This window comes from Capra hircus, chromosome 21 (assembly GCF_001704415.2).
Source record: "Capra hircus breed San Clemente chromosome 21, ASM170441v1, whole genome shotgun sequence".
Taxonomy (NCBI): domain Eukaryota; kingdom Metazoa; phylum Chordata; class Mammalia; order Artiodactyla; family Bovidae; genus Capra; species Capra hircus.
Window position 1 is genome coordinate 20,924,585 of NC_030828.1, and position 10,244 is coordinate 20,934,828.

General features: G+C 45.8%; 1 protein-coding gene across 1 annotated transcript; it reads left to right on the forward strand.

The window, feature by feature from the left end:
* Window positions 157-6,802, forward strand: NGRN (neugrin, neurite outgrowth associated). Its single transcript, XM_005694982.3, has 3 exons — window positions 157-974; window positions 1,355-1,465; window positions 5,753-6,802. Exons 1-3 carry the CDS (start codon window positions 811-813, stop codon window positions 6,339-6,341), a joined length of 864 nt encoding a protein of 287 aa, XP_005695039.2. The 5' UTR covers window positions 157-810; the 3' UTR covers window positions 6,342-6,802.

A 10,244-nucleotide genomic window follows, 5' to 3' on the forward strand; every position in this document is an offset into this window, starting at 1 on the left:
CAAACTCATGTCCATTGAGTCAGTGATGCCATCCAACCATCTCATCTTCTGTTGTCCCCTTGTCTTCCGCCTTCAATTTTTCCCAGCATCAGGGCCTTTTCCAGTGAGTCAGTCCTTTGAGTCAGGTGGCCAAAGTATTGGAGTTTCAGCTTCAGGATCAGTCCTTCCAATGAATATTCAGGACTGATTTCCTTTAGGGTTAACTGTTTTGATCTCCTTGCAGTCCAAGGGACTCACAAGAGTCTTCTTCAACACCACAGTTCCAAAGCATCAATTCGTTAGGCTGACTTACAACTTGTCATCTCCGTCCTTCAAACCTTAGCCTAGATTTACCGCTAAATCTGGACTCTCGGTGCAGCCCTGGGCTAGAGGTCATCCAGGCGACAAGAAGTCCGTTTCCTAGATGAGTCCAGTTCCCACAGCTCGGGGCTGTCGCCATCAGAGAACCGCTGAGGGGACGCCCTTCCTGTGACTGTGGCGGAGACAAGCCTGCCTGGGCAGCCCTTGGGGTAGAGGGGCGGCTCTTGGCCAATGAGCTTGTCTTTAAAATTCATCGCGTTTGGCAGGAGCGTTCTCTACCTCATTCCGGTTCCGGGAGTTGCAAGGAAAACACCCACCCTCGCCCCGCCCCGCAGTTATTATCGGGAGGGCTGGGCCACAGAGCGGTTTAAACCCAAAAGCCACGCCCTCAGCCTGAAACCGGAAGAACTGCGACCTCCCCCAGCTTTCGCCCCCGCGTACGTCCGGTTCCATCCTAGGCTTCCGGTCCTGCCACTCCGCGGGTCGTGAAGGGAGGGGATTTTTGTAAACATGGCGTTTCCCCTGAACGTTTTGCTGGGCGGGCGTGTCTGCGCAGCGGTCGCTCGCTGTGGGTTTGCTACCCGAGGGGTGGCCATCCCGGGCTCTACCAGCCGAGAACCGGACCCCGATTTCGACTGGGAACCGGAGGAGCGAGAACTACAGGAGGTGGAGAGGTACCGGCTCCTTCCCGGGCCCTCAGCCTGAAGCAGGCCTCGGTCTGGGCGCCCTTGTCCGCGCCCGGTTGGCGCTGGGCGTCCTGCAGCAGCCCTTCTCACCCGTTTTTAGGGGCGCAGGGGCAGGTGTTAGATCCTTTGGGACCACAGGTCCTTTCACCAAGGACGTATTTCAGGTCACCCGACTAAAGAACTCAGCAACAGCTTATGGGCTGTTGTTCTTGGTGTTAGACTTAACGGGGCGGTGTTCTGGCTGGCCGACATGGCCAGGTGGTGTTTGCAAAGTGAAGTGCGCTGGACGCTCTGTGACTGACCCCAAGGCTCTTAAACCACCCATCTAGCGTCTAGGCATGGTTTCTGCCATTGGTTCTCTCCCCCAGCGCCCTGAAACGGCAGAAAAAAGCCATCCGGTTCCAGAAAATTCGAAGGCAAATGGAGGCGTCAGGTGCCCCGCCCAGGACCCTGACGTGGGAAGCCATGGAGCAGATCCGGTAAGACTATTAAAATTTTTGTTTTGAATACATAGTACATTACATATGGCTCAAAATTAAAGCAGTATAACTGCATATGTGTTGAGAAGTGTTAACCCTCCTAGTCTCCTGTGGATAGTATTTTTAATAGTTTTCTTGTGTCACTGTCTAGGTTTCCTTCTGCACATTACAAGGAAGATCATGTGAATGTAGAATTTTATTTTCACTTCCGTAGTCTCAAACAGAATTTATAAATAACTTTTCTACACTTTATTTTGTTCGTTTAATATATTCCGAAGATCTTTCAACTTCCCAAGAGAGAGCTCCTCATTCTCTTTTGTAGATGCTTAATAAATTGTAGTTTGTATTACTGGTCTTTTATGGTGGGCGTTTAAATTGTTCCCACTCACTTACTGTAACAAATAGTGCTCTAGTGTGTACCCATCAATGTACATATCTGCCAGAAGCGTTAGACACATTCTCAGAAGTAGGGTTGCTGAAGCCAGAGGTAAATGAATTTGCATTTTGATAAATATTGCTAAATAGTCTTCCAAAGGTCATGTTCCATTTTTCTCACCAGAATAATTCTGGAGTTGAGACTTAGAATAAGGGGGATTTTATAGAGATGATCAAGATTTCATGAGCCTACAACAACTTTCTTCTGTCAGCTTCCTCTCTCGTCTTGAATGCCAGCATTTTTAACCCTTCCATCTTCTTACCTGTCACCTCCCCTTTGGGGATCATTAAATAATCTTTTTATTTCAGAGAAAAATCAGGCCATTAGGTAAAAAGTTGTTAAAGCTTCTTGGACTCCTTACCTTCCACTCTCAGTCTTGTACTCTAGTCATGTCACTGGGGAAGTGGCAGTACTTCACTTGTCTAAGACCAGTCCTCTGGGTGCTCTAGGTCAAATCCCTCCCTAATTCCTCAGGTACCTTTTTCTGTCAACTTTTCCATGTTGTGTGCTGGGCTCAGTCTACCTAAACAACCAGTGCTGTGGCTGGACCAGCTGTTGTGTCTTAAGATTACAACATGCCCTTCAATGACCTCAGCTTTGGCTGGGGATGGGTGGAAGTTTACTACTTACAGGACCTGAAAATTAGACAGCCCACCTGAGGCCACACAGCAGGGCCATGGCTAGAGAGAGTTGCAAGGGCCTGGAGTTCTGCTTTTACTGGGTTTGAACGCTGGGGCCTGAGTGTTTTTTTCAGGGGAGGGTAGGGTTTTGAGGGCTCACTCTTAATTGGCGAATTCAATGGGAATTTAAGGCACAGGAAGAGAAAAAGCAAGTGGCCCAAGTGGTTAATTATTGAACTCAACCATGATCTCTAAAACAAAGGTGCCTCAGTGGGGTGGCTGGAGCCTGGCTTTTTATCTAGTTGTGTGGCTGGCAGTGTGTTTCTTGAAGACAGCCATCTTGAAAGTCCGTGCCTTGGCAAGCAAAGCTTAAGTCAGTCACTTGGATTACAAAAAAAAAAAAGGAAACCCAACTGTCAAGTTTACTCTACACTCCCTCCTCCTTTAGTTCCCTCCTGGCTCCCTGCTGTCGTTTTTATTTGTTTCATCATGACAATGAAACTGCTCACAAATAAACCAGTGACTTCCTCAGTGCTAGGCATAACTGACTCTCAACACTTTAGCTTGTCTAATACTTCTCAGCATTTGACCTTGTCTGCATTCTTGAAATTCTCCCTTGACCCTTACAGGTTGTTATTGTTCATTAATATACAGATTATAGTTCAAGGAATCTAATTGATGACTGCACCCTGTTTAACTATCACTGGGTTGAGCTTCAAAATTTTGAGCAATGAAAATGTGCTCATGGTGTTCTGCTGCTTAAAATTCTTCATTGCTTTGCTGTTCTGAGATAAACTCCAGAATCCCTAAACGAGACATGGTCTTGACCCAGGGCACCACTCACCTCTCTTCGTAGGACTGGTTTTCTGTCCTCTCTGGGCTTCCTTTCTTCCTCCGACACCTTAAGTATTGTAGATTTTTACAGTTGTGCCCTAGGTCTTTCATCTCATATTGCATATTTCCCTGCCTGATGCCAGGTGGCTTCAACCACTCCTGCTGTTGGCTTATGACTTCCAGCTCTCTCGTGTCCAGGCCACGTTCTTCTGAACTCTGTAGTCAGTTGTTCACTAGACATCGCTGTTTGGCTGTCGCACAAGTTCCTCAAACTCAACATGTACAAAATAGAATTCATCATTGCTCCCTGACAATTTCACCCTTCTATTTTTGATATATCCCTGAACGTTCCCACCAACTACCTACTCAAAAAATACTGACTCTCAACCTGTTTCTTAACCCAGTATTTAGTTCCTTACCAAGTACACCTATTTGGCCTTCTTAAAGTATTTCTCAAGTCTCTCTCCTCTTCTGCTCTCATTGCCCCTGCCTGAGTTCAGACTTTCCTAAATTCCTGACAGCCTCTTGCCTGATCTTTCCACCTCTGGTCTTGTGCCAAAATTTACTGTTACTGAACCAGGTAACTGAACCACGTTCATTTACCTGATGCCCAGCAAGCCAGTGCTGAAACCTTGAGGTCTGCAGCACAGAAAGGGTTTATTCACAGGCAGCCAAGCAAGGAGACTTGAGAACAAATCTCAAATCAGCATCCTTGAAGGAGGAGAGGGTTAGAATATTTATGGGATAAAGAAGCAACAAGGGGGACTTCCTGGTGGTCTGGTGGCTAAGACTCCACACTCCCAATGCAGAGGACCCGGGTCCAATTCCTGGTTCGGGGAACTAGATTCTGCGTGGCACAACTAAGACCCAGGGCAGTCAAATAAATAGATATTTAAAAAAGAGAAGCAGGGTGGTTTGAAGCTTCAGGAAAAGTTATTGATGGTTAGAAAAAGGTGAAGTAATTGGAGCTCTGCACAGGGGTATCTGAGTTATGTGGTTCTTCATGGGATGCACGTTCAGAAAATGATGGGCACCATTAGCATGATCTCAGGATGGAGATTTTGGCCCTTGACAATGAAAGGGCATTCATTGGACACTTACACAGGCCCAGTTGAATGGTCAGGGGTCTCCACTGGCTTGAGCTGGGCAAAACTAGCCCCATGGCCTGAACAGCAACTTAAGCAACTGTCACTACACTGACCCCTGCTCAGAAGTGTTGTCTACAGGGGGCAGTTAAAGGAATCGTGTGAGATAACTGTCTAGGCTGTGCAGCTGGGAGGGTATGCACTTTGGAGGAACAGTTAGTGCATGCTTGGTCAGTGAAAGCAAGTTACAAGTTATTGTTCATTAATATACAGATTATAGTTCAAGGATACTAATTGATGACTGCACCCTGTTTCACTTTGAGCTTCAAAATGAAAATTTGCTCATGGTGTTCTGCTGCTCACAATTCTTTCTTTGTTCACTGTTGCTCTGAGATCAACTCCAGAATCCCTAAGCGAGGCATGGCCTTGCTCCTTCTCCCACTGTCACACAGTAGAGCTCTTCCCAGCAAAGGGGATGTGCTGCTTTGTATTTCACCTGCTGCCTGCTCTGCCATCAGTTCTTTGACTCCCTGTTCCTCTCCTCCCCTCTCCCAGCTCCTTACAACTGCTCATGTTTTCAGACCAGCGCTAGGGTAGACTTCCTGAAGAATTCTTAGGCTGCCCCACAGGTGTGGTGCTAGCCTGTCCCTGCCTCACCCTCCCTGGTTCTCTCATAGCATCCTCTGCTGAGATCCTTCTCATAGTGTTGCTGGTTTTGCTGGGTTAATACATTTGTCTCCACCACCAGATTGTATGTTTGTTTGTTTTTTTAAATGAATGTCTATTTAGGGATAGGCCCTGGGCTGAATATTTATACAATCAATCAGTTTATTAATAGCCAATTTAATAATCAATGTATTATTCAGTCAACGCAGCAGTCTTTTCTTGCTTTGTTTTTTAGCTGCGTAGTGGGGCATGCAGGATCTTACTTCCCTAAGCAGGGATCAAACCTGCCTGCATTGGGTCTTCCAGCTCCCTGCATTGGAAGCATGGAGTCTTCATCACTGTACTGTCAGGCATGTCTGGATTGTATGTTCTTTGAAGGGAAAGACCGTCTTGCATCCCCTGGATCTTCCTGGGGCCTGTCATGCAGTGAGAGGAATCCAGTTGACATTAAATGACTAAAAGTAGTTGGGTGTTGCTATTGGCACAGAAGAATTGGCTGCAGACATTTAGTGGTGCAAGAGACTGTGTTTGCAGTTTTTCCAAGCCTTCTTCTTTTCATGTATTAATCACTAGTGTTACATAATCTGTTAACTGTTGTGATAGGCGATGTCTTCACAGATGGAAAATCTGCTTCTTTTTTTCACAGGTATTTACACAGGGAATTTGCAGAGTCTTGGTCAGTTCCCAGATTGGCTGAAGGCTTTGATGTCAGCACTGATGTGATCCGAAGGGTTTTAAAAAGCAAGTTTGTACCCACATTGGAACAGAAACTGAAGCAGGATCAAAAAGTCCTTAAGAAAATCGGACTTGCCCGTTCCCTCCCGGAGCTCCCAGGCCCTGGAGATTCCTCCAAACCGCTTTCTGCAGGCCAGTCTGTATCAGGCTCTTTGCTGTTGCCTGGGGTTGAAGCCTCATCCAGAGGCCATGGTCACAGCACAGCTTTGAAAGCGATTGAATTGAACACTCAGAGTACAAATATAACAACGGGACAGACGGAAAGGAATAAAGGAGCCCAGGGCCTGGAGGAGGGGAAGAACTCTGTGCCTGTTGCTGCAGATCACCCTACCAGCACTTGTAGGGGCGCCAGAGGAATTGACAGTGATGGATTACCCAGTGACAAGAGGCTGGAAGAGCTGAAGGCAGGGGAGGTAGGTGACCAGATCTTCAGCAAGAGAGTCGTGCAGAGGGGACGAGAGTTCTTTGACAGCAATGGGAACTTCCTGTACAGAATCTGAGCCGGAGATGTGCCACATGACACACAGCTGGGCGAGTATATTTGGTTCTGCCTGGATTTTTATGCGTGGATTTCCACCTTGGAAGTGGGGGGAATGATGAGCCTGGAATGTGGGATGAAAGGTTTGAATCTGACAAAGGGCAGAAGACTCACAGGGCAGATGTGTCTGGGAGCAAGGCAGTGACCCGCCAGGTAGAGTCCAGCTTCCTGGAGCACAGCCCCTGCTCTGACCCACATGCATCTTCAGGATTCACCCTTCTCCCTTGGGCTGTCGTGTGTTAAAAAACCTGTATTGCATGTGTTGTTACAAGTTTCTGTGATACTTGCAATATATTTGTGAGGAGAGTAAGTTTGTCTTCTCACCTCATTTACTTCTTAATTAATGAACACTTAACAGTTCTGGAACTGCTTAGTCAATTGGTTGTCCTCATTATGTGCAAAATAAAGCAAAATGAAGCAGTCTGTTTCGATTGGTGCTCTGTGGGATTGGGAGGGTTTGTTTACCTGGGAAGGGAAGGGAAGAAAAACAGAGCCTCTAAATGTTGAGAGAGAAATGTGGCCAGAGAGATCGCCAGCAGAGGGCTCTGTGCTGATCAGCCCTGCTTAGTTACAGACTTTGACAGTTAAAAACTGGCCATTAGGCCTCCCCTAAACACTATAAGTCTAAAGTCACTCTTATAGTTGCTGAGGCCCTGAAGATAAGGGTGTGGGGTCTGTCCAAACACAATAAATACAGGGCAGGCACAGGCTTTACAGGCTCTCAACATAATCTCCAGCCACTTCCAAAAGCTTAAATAGAATCTTATTTTACAGTTTTCATCAGATTTTTACAAGGCTCTTGTGATCTAGACAAGAAAGATAATAGATGACTTTTACAAATTTGGTATCCAGGGTTTTTGGATATACCCACAGCCATGCAGCTGTGAGTGAGGGACAGCACAGAACTGGGACTTGAACCCAGGTCTCACTCTTTAAGTCTTCTTAAATTCCTGGAATCCAGCATTGCCTGGCATGATTTCTGTTAACTCACTGATTCTTTTAGAAATATTTGATGAATATAATCACCAGGAAGTGATTATCAAAAGACAGAGACATATCCAGGCAACATGAGTCCAGCGGTAGTTCTCAACAATGTCTCACTTTAACAATTTACCAGCAAAAATAGGCTAGTCAGAATTTAAATGCATGCAGAATGTTTTTCTAATAGAGACGTAGATATCCCAACCCTGTCATTCATGTATCTTGTTGCTATTTCAGATGTCATTAATAGCAATTATAATATCACTGATTGCTGTTAACTGGAGCATTCGCTTGGTATAAGTGGGCAAGGCCCTATCACATGCCAGTCAAAGTTAGGGGAATCCAGGTTCTGGTAATAGAGTAGTGGACACACAAGGCCCTTGTCACTGCTCTGTCACTTTCAAGTAATTTACAAACAAGTATTTTTATGATTAAAAAAATAATTTGCCATGAGAACCTTCGAGCAGCAAGATGCTATTTGACTGCTTAAACAGGCATTTCTAACGCCTACACATCATTTGACTACGCCCTTTCCCCAGGGGGTTATGAAAACAATAGAAGCTTTTATTACTAGCTTAGATATGTTTTCAATTTACCTCATCCCCTAGCATCCTAATGCTCACTAGCTTAAATATTTTGTTCTCCCTTGTAAATGCCAATCTTAGGCTTTTGCGCTTACTAGTTCGTTGTGGGCAGGTTTTCATTTGGCTGGATCCTTACCATTCAGGTCTCAGGTCAAATGTTACTTTCATAGGCCTTCCCTAATCACCCTAGTCTAAAACAACTCCCTTCATGGTCTAGCTATCCGCACACCCTGTTTAATTTTTCCCAGTATTTGAAATGTATTAGTAATGTATTGGAGAAGGTAATGGCACCCCACTCCAGTACTCTTGCCTGGAAAATCCCATGGATGGAGGAACCTGGTAGGCCACAGTCCATGGGGTCGTGAAGAGTTGGACACGACTGAGCAACTTCACTTTCACTTTTCACTTTTCATGCATTGAAGAAGGAAATGGCAACCCACTCCAGTATTGTCTGGAGAATCCCAGGGACAAAGGAGCCTGGTGGGCTGCCATCTATGGGGTCGCACAGGGTCGGACATGACTGACGTGACAGCAGAAGCAGCAGTAATGTGTTATTTGTCATCACCTTCCTTGCCCCATTAGCAAGTAGATCCCATAAGGGCAGGAGACCTGTCTGTTCATTGCTGTAGTTCCAACCGGACGTAGATTTTTTTTGCAGAGTGGCAAGTGGTATTTTAGTTCCATGACCAGGGACTGAACTCATGTCTGCTTAAGTGGAAGCACAGAGTCCTAACCACTGTACCTCCAGGGACTTCCCCTAATACAGATTTCAATATTGGTTGAGTGAATGAAAAAATGGCTGGGAAACCTTACATGTGTACTCATTTGCTTCAATATCCAACTCTGCGACCCTGTAGACTAGCCCACCAGGCTCCTCTGTCCATGGGGATTCTTCAGGCAAGAATACTGGAGTGGGTTGCCATACCCTCCTCCAGGGGATCTTCCTGACCCAGGAATCCAACCCAAGCCTCTTAGGTCTCCAGCATTGGCAGGTGGGTTCTTTACCACTAGCCCCACCTGGGAAACCCAATCTGTCAGCCAATTCACAATGGCAGAAAGTCCAGCCTTTTACCTTTGCCTGTCAAGAAGGCCTACACTTCCTACAGGTCAACCTGTCCCTGCTCTATACGGTCAGAGTCTCAGATCTTCACCCACTGGCACTGAGGTGTTTGGGGATACTGTCATCCTCTCCTCCCTGGTCCCTCACTGCCCCAGCCCAAGCTGGGAGGCTGGACAGGGGAATGGAGATTCCTTGGGCAGGGGTCAGAGGACTCCATGGTGCCCTATCCCCAGTCCTAGTTCTGGACACAAAGGACTTTCACATCACACTGGATGAGGGGGAGCTGCATTAGGGGGCATAGGTGGGGCATCTGTGGAGGAGGCAACAAAAGACAAGATCCCCAAGCTGGAGTGAAACAGACTGTGGCTGGAATGGGCAACTCAGAGCAACTTTGGGGCCAGATTCAAGAAGCTAGCAAACATGATAGAAGGGACTAAAGTCCCTGTGACCTGGAGGGTGTGTATGTCACTCATCTGTGAAGGGCAGCTTCCTTTCTGTGCAGCTGAGATTTGACCTAACCAAAAGGGAGGGGGTGAGAGGAAGCTCAGTGAAAAACACTTGATGAGCATAAAAGCTTTGTGTTGTATTTTTTTTTAACTTTTCAAATATTTGAAAGCAGAATATTGTAATGCAATGAACCCCTGTGTACCCATCACCCAGCTTCAGCATTTAACAAAATGGCCAAACTTTCTTTGTTAACATGCATGCCGCAACTAGAGTTTTCAGCCGTGACAAAAAAAAAAAAAGATCCCACATGCCACAGCTAAAGAGCCTGCATGCCTCATCAAAAGTCAGAGACCCCACATGCTGCAACTAAGAGCCAGTGCAACCAAATAAATAAAAATAAAAATAGCAAATTTGAGACGTATTATTTCATCTGTAAGTACTTCAGTATGTGTCTCAGAAATAGGAACTCCTTTTTAACACAACATACGAACCATTTCTGTACCTTGAAAGTTTTAGTAATTCCTTATTATCAGCTAATATTCTGGTTGATTTCTTTGAATTAGGATCCACACAAAGTCCACACATTGCAATATTGTATTGTGTCATGTCCCAGAAGTCTTGATTTTAAAGGTATTTCCCCTTCCACTTTCTTCTCTTTCTCATTCGACAAGTTATTTGACCCATAAAATTTTGTGCATTTTGGATATGCTTGATTTTATCCTTATCGTGTCTTTTATCACGTTTCCACTACCTTCTGTATTTCCTATGAACCGGCAGTTAGATCTTGAGGCTT

What these genes read in the sequence shown, in the direction of transcription:
- NGRN (XM_005694982.3), top strand. Translation starts at nt 811, where the DNA reads ATGGCGTTTCCCCTGAACGTTTTGCTGGGCGGGCGTGTCTGCGCAGCG. An exon ending in GAACTACAGGAGGTGGAGAG is followed by an intron (nt 975 to 1,354) that starts GTACCGGCTCCT and finishes TCTCTCCCCCAG; the next exon opens with CGCCCTGAAACGGCAGAAAA. An exon ending in GAAGCCATGGAGCAGATCCG is followed by an intron (nt 1,466 to 5,752) that starts GTAAGACTATTA and finishes TTTTTTTCACAG; the next exon opens with GTATTTACACAGGGAATTTG.